The sequence below is a fragment of the Mus musculus genome, chromosome 15 (genome assembly GCF_000001635.26).
Source record: "Mus musculus strain C57BL/6J chromosome 15, GRCm38.p6 C57BL/6J".
NCBI lineage: Eukaryota > Metazoa > Chordata > Mammalia > Rodentia > Muridae > Mus > Mus musculus.
In genome coordinates this window covers 25,608,349-25,630,107 of record NC_000081.6, presented here as the reverse complement: position 1 = coordinate 25,630,107, position 21,759 = coordinate 25,608,349, and the positions used below count along the sequence as shown (strand labels likewise).

General features: G+C 45.2%; 1 protein-coding gene across 1 annotated transcript in view; it reads right to left on the bottom strand.

Annotated features, from left to right (window-relative positions):
• The window catches only part of Myo10 (myosin X), a 191,124-nt gene extending 183,566 nt beyond the window's left edge, over positions 1-7,558 (bottom strand). Inside the window, exon 1 of the mRNA NM_019472.2 lies at positions 7,078-7,558. Coding sequence (NP_062345.2) covers positions 7,078-7,098 — 21 coding nt within the window. The 5' untranslated portion in view covers positions 7,099-7,558. The remainder of the gene's footprint in view (positions 1-7,077) is intronic.
• Between the last annotated feature and the right edge of the window lie 14,201 nt (positions 7,559-21,759).

The window sequence follows — 21,759 nt, the reverse complement described above, 5'->3', positions numbered from 1 at the left end:
CACACCTGCTCGCTCAAATAAATGAACCGTCTTAGGAGGCTGAGAGATTAACCGTGAGGCAGTTAAAAGTGACTGCTGCACTTCCAGAGTGGCCAAGTGTGCTTCCCAGCACCCCTGACTAGCTCACAACTCCATCTCCAGGGGAGCCAGTGCCTTCTTCTGGCCGCTCTGGTGTGTCCACATACACGTGACATCTGTAGAGACACACACCATACACAAAAATAAAAACAAAGGAGGGGAGATAGAATGTCTTGGTGTAAAAGGGTTAACAAATAATAGCGGAACAGGAAGATTAAATTGGGCTGAAGCTGTGGAAGACAGAGTAGAGGAAGGGATTAATAACACCAGACACCTTGGAGATGATTTATGGGAAGAGAGTGCTATAGAAGCTTTAAATACATACACAAAAAGTTTAAAGGACGATCTCTCATATCAGGCCAGACTAACAATGAAAGACCCAACGTCAGATATAAGCTGCTTGCTTTGGAACTGTTGGCCAGGGAGGTCCCACGGGTCCACAAACATTACAGCTATTGCCACTGCTCTTGGTCACACCCCAGAACTTGATGCTAAGACCCTATTGCTAAGGACGTTACCCGCTTGGATCGTAGAATATGGCCCAAATCAAGCTGGTTCAAGACCTGGAAGCTTTGCCCTACTGCCTAGCCTTCAGAGAGCTGGGAAGGGTTTGCAAGGTTTGCAAGCTACTAGAGAAGAGTGACAGATCCTTCAAACTATGATAGTCCCGGGCCTAGCAACACATGCCCACCAGTGCATCAGTGGCATGGGCACCATGGGAGTAACCAATCACTTTTTCTTTCTTAAAGTCATATATATATATATATATATATATATATATATATATATATATATATATATACATACATGCATATATATACATATATACATATATATTCACACACACACATATATACATATACATATATGTGTATGTATGTATATGTGTGTGTATATATATATATATATATATAGAGAGAGAGAGAGAGAGAGAGGTGTTTTGCCTGTAGGTATATATTTGCATCTCATGTGTACAATGGCTGCAAGGCCAGAAGATGACAATGGACTGCTTCAAATTGGAGTTACAGATGATTCTGAGCTGCCCCATGGTTATTGGAAATTAAACCCTGGTCTTCTATAAGAGCAGCCAGTGATCTGAACCACTTAGCCACCTCTCTAGCCCTATCAACCATTTCCTAGTTGGATCTAAGTCCCGCTCCACAGGATGAAACCCTTACCTAGCCCCCTTGTCAGGCTAAGAAGCTATGACAAGATGGGCCATGGGTTCTACAGGAGAATCTACTATTATGCCACTAAATGGACAAGCTATTAAACTGACTCCTCATGGCTTATCATCGTACTCAGAGATCAGTGCATCCAAGTCTCATTCATTCTTCATCCCAGAAGTTTGTTTTTGCAGTAGATGGTGATTAACACAGAGGCCCTTTCCTGGCCAAGGTGTCCTAAGGGGAATATATAGGCTGCACTGTACCCTGAAGACTCGGGATTCATTACAGACAAGGGTGGAAAGAGTGTGGAAGCCTGAGGCAATGGATCACTAAAAGAAAACATCATCTTCTGGACACATGGGGGTAGCTGCATGGAGGAGCTCACAGGAGTTGCGACAGCAGATACAAAGCTTGCTCAAGCCCAAGACAGACCAAATTCCAGAATGGAGCCAGGGCTGTGTGCACAATCCCATCTCTAGACACAGAACTAAAGACAACTATGAGTTGCTAGGAGCAGGAGGGGCAGTTTTCTCAAGGAATGTAGCCCCCAGTAAAGCAACCACACTCCAGTGGAAGACTGCATAGCCAAGAATATTTGCCAACACAAAGCTGATCCCGAAGGATTAAAAAATAGAACACACACAGTCGGATGTGTGGGGAAACGAATTAAGGTAGAGTGGATGAAGGGAGATGAAGGGAAATATTATCAAAGCATGTGGTTTTGCTAGGTGGTGGTAGCACAGGTCTTTAATCCCATTACTCCGGAGGCAGAGGCAGGAAGATCTCGGAGATGGAGGCCAGCCTGGTCTACAGAGTGAGTTCTAGGACAGTCAAAACTACACAGAGAAAAACCTGTCTTAAAAAAATAAATAAATAAATAAATAAATACAAATCTTTAAAAAAATAAAATGAAATGTATAAGGCTAGAAAGGAAAGGACTCTCACGGGGCAATGCCAAGTATTATGTATTATTCTCTGAGCAATGCACATCTTGTCACGATCTCATCTCAAAAAAGACTTTTTAGCTTGTTTTTTTGTTTTTACTTCTAAGTAGAGCTCTGATCTCTGACTTCTAGTATCCACCACCTACCACAGGTAATGCTTTGTAAATCTAACCACACACCTCCCTAACAACCAAGAGAGACAGACAGTAGAACGTCCACTTATTGTCAGTCAGGGCCCTGGAAAGCCTACTGACCACAGGCGGCTCCCAGATGCTTTGATCCCAGTCAGCAGGCGCAGGGTAGATGGATGGATGCTAAGAATGGAAAGCTTTCACTCGCCTTTCCGTGGTGCTCTGCTCGAGTGGCAGAGGAAATGGTACCAAGCCACACACAGGCCTCCCTGGTGGCTTGCTCTTCCAACTCCCCTGCAAATTCTTAACAGGGAAGTATCAGGCAATCAGAACCCAAACTTTTGAAACACATCAACCCTACTAATCCCAAGAGCAGATGAGCAAGTTCAAGGTTTGAGTGCGCAAAAGTGAAGCCACTTAATGAGGTTACGGCTAGAAAGGCGGAATGCAGCCCTGTCTCTCCCCGACTCTGGTTAAACACTGCAGGCCTGGCCCAGGCTGGTTTCTGCCTGGTTTTGAGATGTACAGCTAGCACATCAGGCCACGTGCTGTGGGAGAGGCAGGCTTTCTCAGCCTCGCCTAACCAAGAGCTCAGTGCTCTGCACTAGAACAACTGTCTGCCTGCAGCTGTTCCTCCAGCTTTGCTGTCCTGGACATGGGGTGGGGGAAACTGGACAAGGGGAATTCTTGAGGACTATTCGGACCAGGCCAGAGACTGTAACCTCATTGTGAAACAAGGCAGAGAGGACCCAGCTAATGTCCTCAAGATTTGGTGGGACACAGGTCCTTAGCACTCCTTCACATATTAGGAGCAGATGAGATGTGGAAGAGATGACAGAAAATACCAATGTCTCCATTTTCTTCTAACAAGAAATTTCACTATCTCTCTCCCATGCACAAAGAATACACTAGCCAGAGAGGAGGGAAAAGAGAGACTGAGGGGTCTATATCCCAGCTTAAAATGCTCTCTCAATAACTCAAAGTAACAATCAACGCATGGTGCCTTCCCAAGCTAAGCAGGAGTGTGTGTGTGTGTGTGTGTGTGTGGTGTGTGTTATATGTTTGTGTGTATGGTGTGTCTTTCTGTGTTTGTATATGTGTGGTGTATGTGTTTGTGTGTGTTATGTATGTCTGTGTTTGTATCTGTGTGGTGTGTTTGTGTGTGGTATGTGTTTGTGAGTGTGTGATGTGTATGTGTTTGTATATGTGCGTGTGGTGTGTATGTGGTGTATATGTGTTTGTATATCTATGTACAGTGTGTATGTATGTTTGTGTGTCTCTGTGTAGTGTGTCTGTGTGTGTTTGCGCGTGTGGTTTTGAGTCTTTAACTCCAGACCTTTACCACTAACTTACACCTGCAGCCCTCCTCGGAACATCATTAGGGCTACATTGTAAGCCAGACTGAACCAGACTCTGAGAAAGAGGCTTATCTACCATATGTTCACTAACAAGCTGCCTCCTGAAACATTACGATCCGCTTTCTACACTTACATTTATGTATATGCAACCTCCATAGATTTAGTATGGACATGAACGTGTCCATTTATGTGGTTGTTAATCCCTGAAAGGTCTGCTACTCAGAGAGCCATTATGCCACACCTCTGCCTAAAATAAAAAGCAGAGCTGAGCTCTTTGGAAATGCTTGGCGCCCCACTGTATTCCAGACACAACCACAGGCCCTTGGCTCTGGGGATGGGAACACAGAGCCCACTTAAAACCTCAACGATTTTGCACAACAGTCTTGTCATTTCTGCAGCGGAACCTTTGCTATTCTCTCTCTCTCTCTCTCTCTCTCTCCCTCCCTCCCTCTCTCTCTCTCTCTCTCTCACTCTGTGTGTGTGTGTGTGTGTGTGTGTGTGTTTTATTGTACATAATTGCTTCTGGTTACAGACATACCTAAACCTAGTTTCTGCCTGAAGTCAACTCTTTAATAACAATGTCACAAGAAATGCAGAAAACACAAGCTTTCCTACGCATGAGCACACACAATTAACTCAAGAGAAGTCATAAAAACTTAATGAAGGCCATGAAGAAACTGAAACCTGACTGGGGAGTTTGGCACACTCCCTTTCGCCAATCCTGGAGCGAATTTTAAAGGCAGCAGTGTCAGCTGATTGGCACAAGCCCTGCAAGCTTCCCTGGCCACTGGCCCCTAACAGGATGTCTGATCCCAGTTAAACCAGGCAAGTGCAGACAAGAAGCGCACACACAGGAATTAGGACCATGAGGCAACTGCTTCTCTCAGGGCAGCTCAGCTGGGAGTTGTTTTGTGGCTGTAGTGACTTCAGTAACATCTGCACACATTCTGGGTGTTGAAAGTTGAGGGGAAGGGTACATGTCTTGAGTGAGTGAAGGTCAGAGATGTTGCTCTCTGTGCTATGGGCGTAGACAGCCCCTCCAGCAAAGAGGTACCTGGCCCCCAATGACAAAGGTGGTCTACGCAGCAGCCACACAGAATCACAAGTGTCTCCTACTTCCTTGTTATCTGACTCACACATGTAAGGCCTCACTCGGTTAATTTCTTTTTTAGTTGTTAGCATGAGTTTCAAATTGTTGGCTAACAAGCAACAGGTCGTTATCTCTAAATCACAGAGAAAAGTTAACAAAGAGCAGAACACTGCTTAGTGTTAAGGAAGGCCTAGAAGCTAGCTTGCTCCTGGATACCAATCAGTCCCTAGAAGCTAGTTGCCCTTGGACACCATGTGATTCCAGCGCTTTCCAGTCTAACTGGATAAACCTTCTCAGGACAACTGACGGTGTTCTCAGACATTAAGGTAAAAGGCTCTATGTCAGGTGTGTGTCTCCCATCACTACATCACTGTTTAGCTTTTTCACCTGCCCCGCCGCTACGTGGAGGGCAGAATGCTGACAGCTGACTAGAAATCACTATGATAACATAAACACTAGAAATCATGATGTTAACATAAACATGCCAGCAAATTAAAAGCAATATATATATATATGTGTGTGTGTGTGTATGTGTATATATGTGTATGTATGTATATGTATATGTATATGTATATGTATATGTATATCCCAGAAATACCAGCCACCGGCATCAAAGGGGAAAGGCTAGGCCTCCAGTAACACATTCTTCAACCTTGGGCTGGTAACTTACTAATCTTTGGGTTAAGATTCTTCACTAGAAAGAGGAAAAATGAAAATAGGCAACCAGTAAAGACAACTTCACTGTTATTCCAATCACGGAGATCTCCTCACAGAGAAACACAGGTGAAAAGGAGTTTTTGGAATTACTGAATAGTCCCATAACTTAGAGGGGTTAGTGCTAGGGTTAAGTTTCCGCCACTAACACTAGGGGGCAGAGTTCTACCCAAGGGGAGACTTTGGTCTTCAGGCTTAGGGAGACTGGTGGCCCTTCAACAACCACACACAAGTTTTCTAAAAGATCACCAAGTCAAGAACTATTTTCCCTAGAGACAAAACCTCATTCTTCTTATAGATAAAAGCAACTAAAAACCCAGCCTAGCGGTAATTTACTGTTGTAGACCAACTCAAAAGTCCTGCTGCCTTCATACAGGTAGGAAACAAACACCCACGAATTTAAAAAGCCATTAAGGAGTCTCTAGTTTCTATATATTTCTGAGGTCTCTATTTTCTATATATTTCCCTTCTTTTAAGTAATGGATGGTTAATGTCTTTCCAGGATGCCTTTCAGGGTGACAGAGACAAACACTTTGGTAAAAGTCAATTCGAACATTATACAATACATCACTGTGGCCATTATAAGTAGCTGTCTGAGAGTACAGTAAGTGAACGTCAGACCTTGAAACACTATAGCCAATTAACTCTGACAAAGCAAGCTAGCCAAAGCACAGGCAAATTCTCACCACTCTGATTTGCTGGAAGATTCCAAGACTGTCCTGGATTCACAAAAACCTCACCCTGACTTTTCAGCAAAAAATCTCATCAGCCTCTCTCAAAGTCAGCTAAGTTTACTCTGAGCCACTTCAAACCTCAAAACTTAAACAGAATTTATTAAATAAACACAACCAAGAAAGGAATCGGGGCCAAGAAACCAGAGCGGCTCTCCATCCCTGGGGGAAAAGGGAACTTTCAAGTCCCGTCTCAAGTAACTGTGGTGTCCCGCCCTCAAAGACCCTAAAGCGGGCATCGGTTTCATCTTCTAAAATAACCATTGTTTGCCCTAAACAAATTTTATTTAAACTCGAATTCAAGATCTGCCAAAAAAAATGGCATTAAAAACAAGATCATTCGGTCTCGTACTCTGGAATTATCTGCAAACCCGACCTGAGCAGTACTAGTAAAGTAAGGACCCCAGACTTGAAAGCCCAATGAGGCAGGGCAAGCAGTGACCGAGGACCCAGCCGGCCGGCTCACACTTCGTTAGCCGGCTCCTCTGGAAGCCACAGGAAGCCCGCACGTTCAGCAAAGGAAGTCCCAGACCTTTCTTGGAGCAAGGCACCTCCCGGCTGCGCCTTTTACCGCGTTTCCTGCACCCGAGCCGTCCGGTCCGCAGCTCTCCCCCACCCGGCGCCCGGGGACTCACCTGGCGCGGAGTGTCAGCTAGCCACCCACGCCCGGGGACATGCGAGCGCAGGACAAACTCAAACCTGCCTAGGCTTACTCATCCGAGACTCGGGGCCGGCGGAGGGAGTGGGGTTTCAGGAGATTCCCACAAAGTTTCCCCTCCTGGGGACGCGCAGGCGCTGGGGCGCGCTCGGTGTGCCGGTCCGGGTCCCGGTCTCAGCCAGGTCCTCCCCGCCACTCACTCACCTCGGGAAAGAAGCTGTCCATTGTTCCGGCGCCCGCACCTTCCCGGCACGGCTCCAGTCGCGGAAGTCAGCGCAGCGGCAGGTCCCGGGAAGCCACGCGTGTCACGGTGCGCCTCGGGGCGACTCCAGCCCGCGGAGCCGCCGCTCTGCCATCCCCCGGTCGCTGCTGCTCCTCCGCACCTTTTGTCCGCGTCTCGGACCTCCTCTGTCCCAACCACAGCCTTTGTCTCTCCTTCCTCCAAGTTCCTCACTTCTGGGCGAAGTGCTCCCGGGAGGAGAACAGCTGGTGGCACATTCTTCCCGAGCTGGGGGAGGGCCGGCAAGGGGCTGGCGACGCGCCTGCCTCCCTTGGAGCTCCGCCGGGGGCGCTCGGTCCCAGCGGGGGTGGGGTGGACGACTTCGGATCACCAGCAAACCAACAACGGTGAGCTCTCCCGCCCCAGGCGCGGCCGGCTCTCACCAGCTCTCCGGTCTCGCTTACCCTTGTGCTCGGTCCGCCCCGCCCTCAATCCCAGCCCCCAATATATAACCACGCCTCCACGAGTAAAGCCACGCCTCCTACGGACCTGGCCCCGCCCCCAGAAACTCCTCCAACCTGCGGAGACTGAGCGTCTGCTCTCAAATATACCCAAACCCCGCCTACTCGACTCCTGGTCACGCCCATTATAGCCCCGCCCACAGCCTGCTCGGGCTTCCTACATGCCGCGCCCTCTCCCAGCTACCACCCAAACCACGCCCACCGGATGCGCGGCCCCGCCCCTCGGAGCCCTGCCCTGTGCTTTCCCTGAGAGCGGCGGGTGCGCGGAGTCCCAGCTACCGCCTAGATCCACTCTGAATCCATAGAGCAGTGTGCTTCTCCTGGGTCTTCTTGCCACCGGCCTAGGCGCTATTAGATGACTTGACTCTTCCCTCTGATCGTAGATACTAGAAAGTTACCCGGGACTGAAGAGGAGGGGCCCCACGGCGGTGAATGTTAGACACCCCAAGAACCTGCTCCACGTGGATCTCATCATTGCGACTCTATCGTGCGATCCCAGGACAGGAAGCGGAAAACAGGAATCTGAACTTTTGAAAGCTGCTTTTCCTTGTTGAGTTTCTCTGCTCCAAGTGGGTTTTTTGATAGCCACAGGGAAATGTTTTGTATACTGGAAGGGGACGTGTCCTATAGCACTTGTAACTGTAACCTCTTTTTCTGGACGTAAAGGAAGTAGAGCAGATGCGAGAGAGATGGGTAATTGCTCTCGGTTCACCAGGAGTCAGTCCTGATTCTCACCGAGACAACTCCAGCTTTATTGTGGCCAGGAATCTGGGGATCCTGTAACACGGACTGGGATTCCTAAGTCTGCTTTCCTAACAGGAGTCCAGAGGGCCCTCCAAAGCTGGTGCTTGGCCCACTGCAGAAAGAACTCCCAACAGCTCAGAAGGAGTTTCCTTCTGTAGCAGTTTAGCAAGATCAGGTCACCCAAGTACTGGATCTATGAACCCTTTGAACCAACCGGCTGGGTGTTGTCAGACTCACTCCGGAACCACACAGCTGGTCCAGCAGCAGGTTGTTAACTGGCAAGCTGGGAACAACAATGAACTGACTTGAGAAGTTCTACTTAAAGGATTTGTTAACTGCCAGCCGCTTGAGAAAGATACTTTCCAGGGCAGTCTTTCTGGAAACAGACACAGCCTTCACTATCCCAAGCTGCACCCTGCCTGGTTAGGTACCCGCTTCTTAGGTTTTTTTTTTTTTTTTTTTTTTTTTCCAGATGTTGGAAGATCAATCACATATTTGGCTTTTTCTTGATGTCCTATCCACCTGCAGTTGGGAGAGTCGAAGCTTGTGCTCAGACTGAATGAAATGGCTGAACATGTGAACCATCTTGTCATCTTTATTTGGGAATTTAAGCATTATTGAACTCCAAAGCATTACATTAGTGTTGGTGACCTTACTCCCATCTCCCCACTTTGAGGGAAGATTCAAGGTATAAACCAGTTAATGATACATGTGCTATGCCACGTGGCTGGTTTTTTCCACGGGTTTACACGAGGCTGAAGGAAGGTTAAGATGGAGCCAGAACAGATATCAAAAATGCTCAACACAACCAAAGTGCTTAGTCAAATGAGCTTTGCCACCAGCTGTGTTCAGGTAGGGCAGCTGAACAATTATGCCATTATCCCATTAATCTACACACATCTCTGCAAGAAAAATGATTTAAAGAGCTGGTTAGAGTATGTGGGTGTGAATTGGTTCCCAGCATCGGTCCTGTTCCAGACTCGTTGGGCAACCTTGGCCCCTGGCCTCTCAGAAGTCAACATCCGAGCCAATCCTAGCTCATCAGCTAAAACAGATGTGCTACGTTAACACAACACTTGGTAATAGAGAAGCCTGGAACTACCTAACTGTGTGGCCACTCTGGGCTTTCCCTTCTTTTTCTGCAGATTTAAAACTTTAAAAAAGAAACAAAACAAAACCTAAAGTCTGTTCATTTTTCCTTAGAGACAGGATCTGGAGTATCCCAGGATATTCTAGAATTCTCTGTGTAGCTTAAGGTGACTCTGAGCTTCTGATGTTCCCTGCCTCTAGGGCACTTTGGCATCCCCGAGAATAGAACCCAGAGCTTTGTGTATTCTAGGCAAGCACTTTACCAACTGAGCTAGCCCCAGCTGGTTGTTGAGCCTAAGTAGCTCAGGTCTGTCTCATACCTGAGGTCCTTCTGTCTCAGCTTTCTGAGCACTGGCATAGGCCTGAGCCCACACAGTAGGTTTGGGTTTTTTTGTTTTTAAAGTGCTGTTGTGTTTGTTTTTATAATTTAAAGGAATGATAAATAAATACACGTTAAAACAACATAGTTTATGAAAAACAACTATATGGTCCAAAATGCAAATTATAGTTAATAAAATGATATTGCTTGTGTATTTTTTTTGCTTAATAGAAAATATTGAGTTATTGTAGTTACTTCTGCATTTATTCTGATTCAACATGTTTTTGGTTGAACAATAATAATGTTCAAGAATATACTAATATTCTTTCATATAATTATGAATGTTCTTTATATGACATCAAAACAATAGAGGAGCATTCAAAGGGTTCATTTATGATAAGAAATCTGTAGCCATATGCATGCATAGATTTTAGTTGTTTTTTGGGGGGAGGCAAGGGGTTTGTTGAGACAAGATCTCTTAACTTAGCTCTAATTGTCCTGGGACCTAAGCTCACCTCAAACTCAGAGATCTAGGAGCCTCTGCCTCCCTAGTAGAGGAACTAAAGGTCTTGGGACATCATGTTTAGTCATAGATATATGTCACCTAAGAAGATATGGTTAATAAGTGTCCCTTACTTAACTCATATAGGAAAAATTGTACACCAGATCCCACATGCAGAGTCAAATTTGTGCAATTGTTTTGCTTATTTAAAAAATGTTGGGGCTGGAGAGATGGCTCGGAGGTTAGGAGCACTGGCTGCTCTTCCAGAGGTCTAGAGTTCAATTCCCAGCAACCACATAGTGGCTCATAACCATCTTTAATGAGATCTGGTACCGTCTTCTGGTCTTTAGGCAAAATGCAGGAGACTGCTGTATATATAATAAATAGATAAATCTTTTATTTTAAAAAAATGCTTAACACAGTATGCAAAGACACTAGGGCAGTGTTTTAAAAAGAGAAGCAAAACACAAACCCAACAAAAAAGCCTGGCCCTGGATCCCTGAGGTAGCATGGAGGAGGGTCTGGGAATCTGCATTTCAGTAAGCATACAGGAGGTCCATGCGGAGCTTGAGAGTCTTTGCAGAATCTGTCAGATTTTCTGTCTATGTGCACATTCTCAAGAGGTGGGAAAACAAACCTTAGCAGTAAGACTGTTTGCGGAACAAACAGCCAAGTTATTCTAAGCATTCCCAGTAGGCCATGCAAGCTCCAAGCCTTTGGGACAGCATCGGATCCCTGAGAGGCTCTTAAACTCACAAGGTCTTTGACAAGACTGACCGAGAAAGGGAGACACTTTAAATCAATAGATTTCTAAGAATATCTACTCTTGGTACTTTTTTAGGGGGAATGGTTGGTTGGGTTTTAATCTGAGTTGTTAAATACTTCCCCTTGAGGCTGTGCTACTGACTGGACAAAGCTAAAGGTCAAACCTTGCCCACGTCAAGTGGCAAAGTCACAAGAACCTTGTGCTAAGTCTGAGCGGGGACATTGTTTGAGCCAAGGTATGTTCTCGGCTCTCCTACGTATAATTCAAAGGTGTATATTATATCTGGCTAATAAGCTACCACATTTGTAAAATGAAAGACCTCAAAGGCCAAGGTGAAGCTTTCTTTCTTACTGGCAAACATTATTCCACAACTGGAAAAAGAATTCTGTTCCTGGGGCTGGAGAGATGGCTCAGCGGTTAAGAGCACTGACTGTTCTTCCTAGAGGTCCTGCGTTCAATTCCCAGCAACCACATGATGACTCCCAACCACCTGTAATGGGATACGATGCCCTCTTCTGGTGTGTCTGAAGAGAGCTACAGTGTACTCACATACATAAAAATATACTTACACTCATAAAATAAATAAATCTTTAAAAAAAAAAAAGAATTCCGTTCCTATCAACTGGATCACTTTCTCCACCTCAAGCTGTATATGTCTCTGGGTGCGTTGGATAATATAATTGTACCCTGTTCGTTTTCCTCCACGTGTTTGTTTGCTTTCAATTGAGATGTGTTGTCTTAATTTCCTTTATAAATCCAAGTGGAGTCCTCTGTGGTTGTTAACTCTCTTGCTGCTGATGCTTATCTTGCTGTGAGTGCAGGTGGACTGTTTCTCACTATCTTTGTTTTTATTAAATACCCAGCGTTTAATTGCTTCACTGTAATGCTTTAATTACTAGTTAGAGAAAGGGAAAGTTCTGGAGGGTTTTTTCACACAAATTAGAAGTTAATAACTGACACAATTTAAGACTCCTTTCATGCTTTACTTAATAGTAGGCCATCCTTTAGGTTCATCCACAGACTTGGGTGGTAAATTTTTTTTCAATGTTTTTTGTCGTCTTGAAAAAGAAATGAAAATTAAGAAGATTTGTAACTTTTTAATTTTCTTTATGTGCATGGGTATTTTGCCTGCATGTATATGTCTGTGCACCATGCGTGTGTCTGGTGCCTGTGGATTTCATTTTCATGCCTGGCCTAGTTTTGTTACATATAATATATCATATAATAATCTCGGAAAGCGTGTATGGTTTTCTCCTCGATTTCTTTGTGTCTATGTACCTCCTCTTTCTCTCATTACTTTAAAATGGCTGCAGGCTGACTTTCCAAAATCTATCCTTTTTCACCTCTGGGGTCATTTAAGTTGTATGTTTCCAAGCATCTAGCTCTCACGTGCTTCTTTCTTGAACTTTCAATCTTTCCCACTCTTTCCCCCAAAGCCAATAAATATAGTTGTGTCTTCCCGGAAAACATTTGTTCCTTAACCTGGTTATTCCCTGACCCATTGGATCATTTCTCTTCAGATTCCTTGCTATGGTTTGGTTATGGTTAGTTCTTCCCAAAGGTCCGTCTGTTGGAGGCTTGTTCCATATGCAATAGCACTGAAAACTGGTAGAACCTGGGGATGTAGCCTCCACTGATAAAATTCTTGCTGAGCACATATGCAGTCCAGGGTTTGAGCACCAGCATCCTGTAAAACAAAATGTATTAGTGACTAAGGCAACAACTTCTTCTTCTTCTTCTTCTTCTTCTTCTTCTTCTTCTTCTTCTTCTTCTTCTTCTTCTGCTTTTCTTTTTTCTTTATTGGATATTTTCTTTATTTATATTTCAAATATTTCCCCTTTACAGGTCTCCCCTTCAGAAACTCCCTTATCCCACCCCCCTGCCTATACCCTCAACCACCCACCATTCCTATCTTCCTGCCCTGGCATTCCTCTACACTGGGGCATCAAACAACCTCAGACCAAAGGGCCTCTCCTCCCACTGATGTCCAACAAAGCCATCCTCTGCCACATATGCAGTCAGTGCCATGGGTTGTTCCATGTGTAATCTTTGGTTGGTGGTCCAGTCCCTGGGAGCTCTGGGGGGTGGGAGTTGGGGGGTCTGGCCTGTTGACACTGTTGCTCCCTCCATGGAGCTGCAAACGCCCTCAGCTCCTTCAGTTCCTTCTCCAACTCCTCCATCCAGGACCCCCCACGCTCAGTCCAACAGTTGACTGTAAGCATCCACCTTTATATTTGTCAGGCTCTGGCAGAGCCTCTCAGAAGACAGCCATATCAGGCTTCCATCAGCAAGTACTTCTCCCGGCACCAAAATAGCCTCCAGGTTTGGTGTGTGTATATGGGATGGATCCCCAGGTGGGGCAGTCTCTGGATGACCTTTCCTTCAGTCTCTGCTCCACAGTTTGTCTCCCTATTTCCTCCTGTGAGTACCAAGGCAACTTCTAGAAGGAAGAGTTTATTTGGGCTTACAGGTCAGAGGGAGAGGCCTTAAAGGCAGGATCACGGATGATGAGAGGTAGAGGCGGAGAGATCACATCTTCACTCACAACATGAAGCAGAGAAAGAATCGGAAGTTGGGTGAGACTCTAAATTCCCAAAGCCCGCCCTCAGTCCCAGAATTCCCTCAGCAAGGCTGTACCTTCCCAAGTAGCATCACCAGCTGAGGCCGTGAGTTCTGGCATCTGTGCCTCCAGGGAGGGTCTCTACCGTCTCAAGTATTTGAACACTTGTGCCCAGTTGGTGATGCCGTTTGAGAAGGGACATACTAATAATTTCAGAACTCGGTGAATGGAGGCAGCAAGTCGGAAGTTCAAGTTCATTCTTGGCTATATATGAAGTCAGAGGTCAACCTGGGCTACATGAGAGACTGTCTCCACCCCCTCACCCGCCCCCCCCCCCCCCGTGAATGGGGAATTTTAATATTAAGGCATAAATGGAACTAAGTTGTTGCAGAGGCTCCACTTCAGTAGGAGTTAATGACTGCTCCTGAAAATAGGTTTTACTGCGAAGCGAGGCTGCCCGGCCTGCTTGGTGTCTTTTGCGCATGTCTGTTTCTCAGCCTCCTTTTCTCGACACACACCAGTATCGTACTGTTTGGATGTCTCAAACACCAAAACCATCAACCAAACAAGTGTCCTTCCCATTATCTGGCTTCAGACGTTTATTCTATAACAGTGAGGCAAAAGGGTAGCCCCCTCACTCTCCAGGGTTGGCATTCTGTCTGCCAGACTGTCAATGCTTCAGCCCTCTGGGGTCCGATGTTTGTCTTCTGCCCCTGTTTTCAAATCTTGTCATCTTTGATGTGTCCTTCTTCTGAAATTCTCTAGCTTCTTAATTTCAGGGCCAACTTCTGTGCGACCTGTAGAGTTATCCATTGACTCCTGTCCTTTGATGTAACGATCTTAAAGGGCCTGAGACGGTTTTTTGTTGTTGTTTTGTTTTTAAACAATGTGGCCTGCTTTTAATCTGGCACTGGGTCCTCTCTCTCTCTCTCTCTCTCTCTCTCTCTCACACACACACACACACCTCATTATAGTCAGGGGAGCGGGATAGGAACAGACGGTCGCCAGACGGTCGCGTGCATGGTGGACAGTGCTCCAGCCTCTTTCTGGTCCTTCTGCAAGCTCTTCTCCTCTAGCCTCCCAAATGGGACCAATTGTAAGCATATAACTTCCTTTTTCTAGCATCCTCATCCCCAGTTCCCATCACTTCAACTACCATTCCCTTCTAAGCAATGCCTGCCTCTCCTGGAGTCCTCAACTTAAGCTTTCAAATGGCTCCCGTTCCTCACCGCTTCCCAGTGGGGTTTTTTTCCTTCATATTTTATGCCTCCAAAGGGAAGCTTCTTCATTCTCCACATCAACTTCCTTGTCTTTGTTAAAGCAGTAGCTCCCGTGAAGGGAGGGCACACATCATTTAAACCCTCCCTACAGCATTAGATGGGCATAGCCATGTGCTAAGAGTATCCTACATCATGAATCACGTTCAACCGAATGGAGAATTTCAAAACCACCCTTACTCCAAATACATGGCTTTCATTCTACTGATCGATATAATCACTTAAGGCTTAATCAAGGAGTCTAATCCCAAAGGTTAAGGTGACCTATGTGTTAACTATGGAAGCTCAGAATACCAGTTTGGCCACCTCAGGGCATGGCAGAGGCAGTGGCTACTTGTAACATCAATTCTGTAATGTATCTTAAATCAAATATATGTACTATATGGGCCCTATATGTCCAAAGGGAAGGCTGGGGAGCTGGGTCAGAAAAGCGTAAGTGTGGCCACTCCTGTGTGAATGATGGGTGACTCGTGTCATACATCACAGGGCTGAATAGAGCAAACTTTCCTTAGTAACCTGGAAAGGCCTTATTTCCTCTCTTAAGTTTTCCTGGAAATACCACTGTATATTTTGCTTCTTGAATGAGTTGAGAATATGTCTGGATTTTTCCTTCCAAAAGTTTCCATTAAGTGTGCTGCGGTTGATTGTCAAGGATGGGGATTCAGAGGACTGCACGGAGTCGTGACTACAAAGATGACCAAGGCAGAAGAGGAATAGTTAAAAAACGGGACCCAGCCTCTCCGAGGGATTAAGCTCACAATGGCAATTGCAGGCTGCAGCAAGCCCTTTGGGGTCCTTACTACTTCTCAATAACAAGCCACTCAAGCTAAAGGCTGAACACCACTGTGGGTTAATTTACACAGCTTTGTGTTGTCACCTGGTTCCTGCTGTGGCTGTCACCTGTGCAATCTCAGGAGGCTACAGTGAGACTGTTGGGGATCTAAAGTGACCCTATGGGAGGAACCTCCATGGAACAGTTGGGACAAATGTTCTATTTCTTCTGTCTTTCTTCATGAAATGGCAATCTTCATCATGAAGACTCTTCTCTCCTCTTCCTCCTTCTCTCTCTCTCTCTCTCCTCTCTCTCTCTCTCTCTCTCTCTCTCTCTCTCTCTCTCTCTCTCTCTCGGATTAAAGGTGTGCACCACCATGCCCAGCTGAGAAAACCTCTTGAGATCTAAATAACTTTAAAAGTCCCACAGTCTTTACATATTCTTAAAATTTCAATCTTTTTAAAATATCCATCTCTTTTAAAATCCAAAGTCTTTTTACAATTAAAAGTCTCTTAACTGTGGGCTCCACTAAAACAGTTTCTTCCTTCAAGAGGGAAAATAGCAGGGCACAGTCACAATCAAAAGCAAAAGTCAATCTCCAACCGTCCAATGTCTGGGATCCAACTTACGATCTTCTGGGCTCCTCCAAGGGCTTGGGTCACTTATCCATGAATCAAATTATGTTAACTACATTTACACAGTCATATCCTAACCTAGGGCTCATGGAGGTTCCAACCCCTTTTTAGTGGAAGAATATAAAATAAATAAATAAATAAATAAAAATCTGTAACCAAATTTGATGGGAAGAAGAGTGTGTTAATCAGTTTGTTGTCAGTCTGATAACATAGTGAAAACAATACAAAAGAAGGAAAAATTTATCTTGGTTCATGGTTTCAGGGATACCATCCCATGGTCATTTGTCTGTGTGGTTGTGGGGCTTGGATAAAACAAATATCATGGCAAGGCTATGAAGGAACAGAGACGCTCACTTCACAGTGGCCAGGGGATAAAGATGGGGAAAGAAACTCGCCAGGAACAGGAATATCCTCCTTGGGGCAAAGCGCACAGCTCACTTGTGAGAGTACTTCCCTAGGCATGCGCAGAGCTCTGGACTTGATCTTAGTACCACTTAGAGGTAACAAGTGGGAGGCTCAGAGGTCAGTGTCATTGTCAGCTAAGTGATGAGTTTGAAGCTGACCTCCTGAGACCCTGGAGCAGGGTGGATATCTCTACAGATCATCACATACTTTCTCCAGCTAGGTCCCACCTCTACCTCCCCAGAGTTCATTTAATTACAAACCCAGTCTGATAGGCTAATCCATTGGAAAGGTTAGAGCCCTCATGGTGCAATCAGCTCTAAATACTGAGAAATCCAGGATCAAGCCTTCAAATCATGATCTTCTCAGGGCTTAGGAGGGGGCTTTATATCCAGATCACAACAAGGGAGCAAAATTAACGGACCACCAGGTTCATAACTGTGCAACCCAGTGGCGCTTAACATATTCCTGGTGTCATGCAAATATAACCACAATGGAGTCCTGGAGTATTTTCATAACTCCTCTACCTTCAGCCTTTAGATACCACAAATTTGTTTTCTACTTGAATTTACCTGCTCTGGATTGTGTGTAAGTGCAACCAGTTAACAGTTTTTTCTTTTCTTTTCCTTTTATGAGATAGAGTCAGCTGGCCTGGGACTCACTATGTAGAAGTTGTTCTTTAACTCACAGAGATTCGCCTGCCTCTGCCTCTGCTGGAATCAAAGGCCTGCACCACCGTTCACCTGCCTTTGTAGCAATCTCTAATTCATATGATTATTAGTAGCAGATAAAATAATAGAATTATTAGATATGAATAAGTAAAAGAAAAACTATAAAGGAACATGTTTCATCTATCTGCTAGAGGGTTTTTGTTTGTTTATTTGTTTGATAAACAGGCTTAAAACATATTTTTATTTCTTACCACAGACAAAGCCTAGAAAGCTGGACTATTCCAGAAGGGCCTCAGGGGCACTGCACCAAGGCCGTCTGACAAATTCCAATATGGCCTTGCCTCTGTTCCTGAGATAGCAGGAAGTGGCAGGGAAAATACCAAGAGCACAAAGCATGCATGCAGATTCCACAGTTCTGGAAGATTCCAGCTCTTTCAGATGTTTCTTCTCATTTCTCATTACCAGAACTCAGTTGTTAGTAGCCAGGAAAGCAAAAACAATAACAACAACAAAAACAAAACCATTGTCTATATTTTGTATTCCTTTCCCACAGCTAAACATCATTATTTAAAAGAAGGACTAACAAGGTATTAGGGAGCAACTATGTTTCTTCCCCTCGATAAATTAAGTGGGTAACAAACTTCGAATGAGAGGACAAAGGTGAGTAGTGCTGTTATTTCCAGATATCAGTGACGATAGCAACCAAACTTATCCTTTACACTCTCCTACAATTTCTTGCTATTTGCGCAAAGCCTGTAATATCATAAAGACGGTGCTATTTTGAAGAATAAATTTTATATCCTCTGTAAAATAATTATTTTAATTTTTCTTCTTTTTTATTGTTTAAGAAATTCCTTACTTTGTGACTTTGGTGTCACACATTAGCAGTTACAAAGAAGAATAAGGCAGAGATCAATAGGCTAGTTGCAGGGGTACAGAGAGGGAGGGGAAGGGTGGATAGGGGAGAGAGAGAGAAAGAGAGAGAGAGAGTAAGTAGAGAGAGAGAGAGGGAGAGAGTAAGTAGATAGGATTTCAGGGTTTCATTATGTAGCCCTGGCTAGCCTGGAACTTGCTATGTAGACCAGGCTAGCCTGAAACTCACAGACATCCTCTTAGTGCTGGGAACATAGGGGTGAACTACCATGCTCAGCTAAAAAGAGAATATCTGAATCTCCAAAGAGAATGCAGTGTGCAGAACGCACATGAGGGAGGTCACACAATGATGTGAGGACCATGTGCAAACTAAGGTGAGAAGCCTGGGGAGAAAGACCAAACCTGCACCTTAAGCCTCTAAACTGGTGCAAAGATTAATTCTGTCGTTTAAGCCACACAGTCTGTGGCACTTGCTTGCTCCGATAACCTTAGCAAACAAGCAAGGGGAACCGGAAAGAAAATGTCAAAGAAAACTACATTTGAGCCACACCCCTGCCAGGGAGAGAAGAAAGGAAAAGGGCACCCCAGTCTAGGTGTGAAAAGCCTTTTCAGCAGAGTATTGATCCGATCTGGATGCGATCCATTCTGAAAGTGCCTATGTGCTGGAATTTGGTCCCCAAAGAGGCTCCATTGGAAGCTGGTTATGAAACACCAGGGGCTCAGAGGCGGAGCTCCATGCATGGTAACTAAGTCATAGGAACACTGTCCTCTAAGGAATTAATGTCCTCATGAGAGCCAGCTTATTCTCTCAGGAAGGGCTATTGTAAAATGGCAAGGCTCCTATTCCTCTGCCTATTGGATTTCCAGCTCTGCCCCAGAGTTTTGGCTTCTTGTCTCACTGTGTGGTCCTTTCCTCTCTCACGTAATTATGCTATTTGCATTTCAGCTCTAAGCTCAGCAAGCTCCCCAGCCTTCCGGTATTTTCTTATAATAATGGAAAATGGACGAAGACAGGCACCAGTCAGTGATGGGGATAAGGTTGGGTGTGCACATGTGGGGTTAGAAGAGACAAACATGCAATGTCTGCTTTAAAACTTCATTACGTGAGCTTACTATCAGTAGTAGTACGCTGGTATTAGACAATGAACTCTAAGGGAAGTTGCCCTCCTGGTTTACAGCATTTACCAGGTCCTTTTGCATCAATACCCTCACCAGTTTTAAAAATGTCAACATGGTTCTAAACATGGAGCTGAAAACAGAGCAGGGTTAAAAGATTTTTTTCATTTCATTTCTACCATGGAAGCTACTACAGACTAAATGGCCTCCACTGCACAGGTAATTAGTAAAGTATACTAGGATAATTTAAGATAATGGGCTTTTAATAGTTACCACCTTTTAATAGAATGTACTTATTGTGGGTTATGTAACTCAATTTTGGGCAATAGCTATGGTTAACAACTAGCTCACGGATTCTGGATAATTGAATGATATAATCCCATAGATTACTAAGGACACACCTTACAAAGACTATTTTATAAGTCACTGTTCTTGTTCATGAGGATTAAGACTCAGAAAATGAAGCAATACTCGGTGAATTGGACATCATTTTCAGGAGATCATACACACACACACATACACACAAAGTAAAGATAAACGAGAGTTGGGGTATAGCTCAGTTGATAGAAGGGCAGGCAGCAGGCTCAGAACTCTGCATTAGACCCCCTGCACTGTGTTAGCAGGGCTTTGTGGCATGAGACTGTAGTCCCCACACTTGGTAAGTGGAGGCAGGAGGATCAGCAGTTCAAGGTCATCCTTGAATGTCAAGTGAGTTAGAGGGACTAGAGAGATGGCTCAGACATTAAGAGCTCAGGCTGCTCTTCCAGAGGACTGGAGGTAGGTGTGTAGTGCCCACACTGGGGCTCACAGTCTGTACCTCCAGCTCCTGGAATCTGACAGGTCCTCTGGCTCTGTGGGCACCAGGTACACACATAGATGCAGAGATACACATGCAGGCATAACACCTACACCCAGAAAAGAAAAAGAGAGAGAAAGAAAGTGAGTTCAAAGCCAGCACGGGATACATAAGAGCCCAAATCAGATAAAGGACCCAAGGGAGACTAGGAGTCCAGCTCAGTTGGCAGGGTACTTGCTTTGGATGCAGGGGGATGTGGGTTCGATTCCCCAGTACCACAGAACAACAGCAATAATAATAATAACAACGACGTGAGGATCTTGCTATCAGGGGTCTGAGACTGAAGACTCCCGAGGAGAAAGACCTTTCTAATCTACAGTGGTGTTTAAAGCATGACAGAGGAGGTGAGGTTAACTTTCGCCTTCAAGAAGAGAGGTTGGAATGCCGGAGGAAGATAAGAAAGGCAAGGCTCTAAGGAGATCGGGCGGGCCCAGATGGAGCAGACTGAGACTCTGAGAGGAGCGTGGATGAGGGATTTTCTGAAGGGCTACTCTTCCCGGAGTGCTTAGGGCACTAGGAGATAAGGCAGCTTGAATATTTACATTGGTCTTGAATATTTACGTTGGTAAACTGTAGGCTAACTAGTGTTTATCTTGATGTCCAGAGTATTGAGGCTTTCTCGGTGCACGAAAGAGAATGAGAGATTCTGGATATTTTTTAAACCACCGGGTAAAGGCTGGGAGAGAGACAAGCCAGGCATTCTCCAAGGCTCAAGATCAGACCCATCTGACAAACGAGGTGCTATCGGGTGAGAAATTGCTCGCAACAGGAAACCCCGTTGGAAGATCCAGAGAAGCAGATCATGACTTCTGTGTCATTTCCTATTCCCACTGAAGACCCATGCCTCGCCTCCAAAGTCTCCCTGAAACCCATATTTTCTCACCACCATTATCTTTCCTCACCACAGCATCTTCTTCTCCCTGGCCAGAACATTTGCATCAGAGGATAGCCTGCCTGAGTAGCCCTGATAACAGGCATGTTTCCTGCTCCAGCCTGCACCCCCAGAGCCAGACATATCTGAAGCATTCTTCTTCCTCTGTCTCTTTTGCCAGTGTCACCAGTGATTTCTCTGCTGCTGTCAACACAGCAAGAGCAGACTTTAAGATGGGAACCAGTGAAGTGGTGGCCAGCCTACGCTACAATGAGACCTGTCTTAAACAATTGAGTAAACCAACAACAACACTTTATTTGGGGCCCTTATACCTCCCGGACTGCTCTCTCCCATTTACCATCAAGTGCTAGCTGTTTCTGAGGCTGACAAAGGACCCACCTCCTACCTCTTTCATCCACAACTCCCCAGTATGACTCTAGCTTCTCTAAAATCTAGACTAAAGAGCAATAGCTATGGAGTTTTCAATTGCGTGGGGGGTGGGGGGGCTTTGCACATATTTCCTTCACGTGTGGCATTTCTGTGAGGTCTCTATTTACTCTGGGAAGCTGTCTTCCTCTTCCCTGGGGGGGGGGGTCAACACAGGAGTTAGCTTAACAGCCCATCCAACCTGCCCTTAGGTAGAACATTAATCCCACCCAATTCCATTCATAGTATTTATCATTCACTGATTC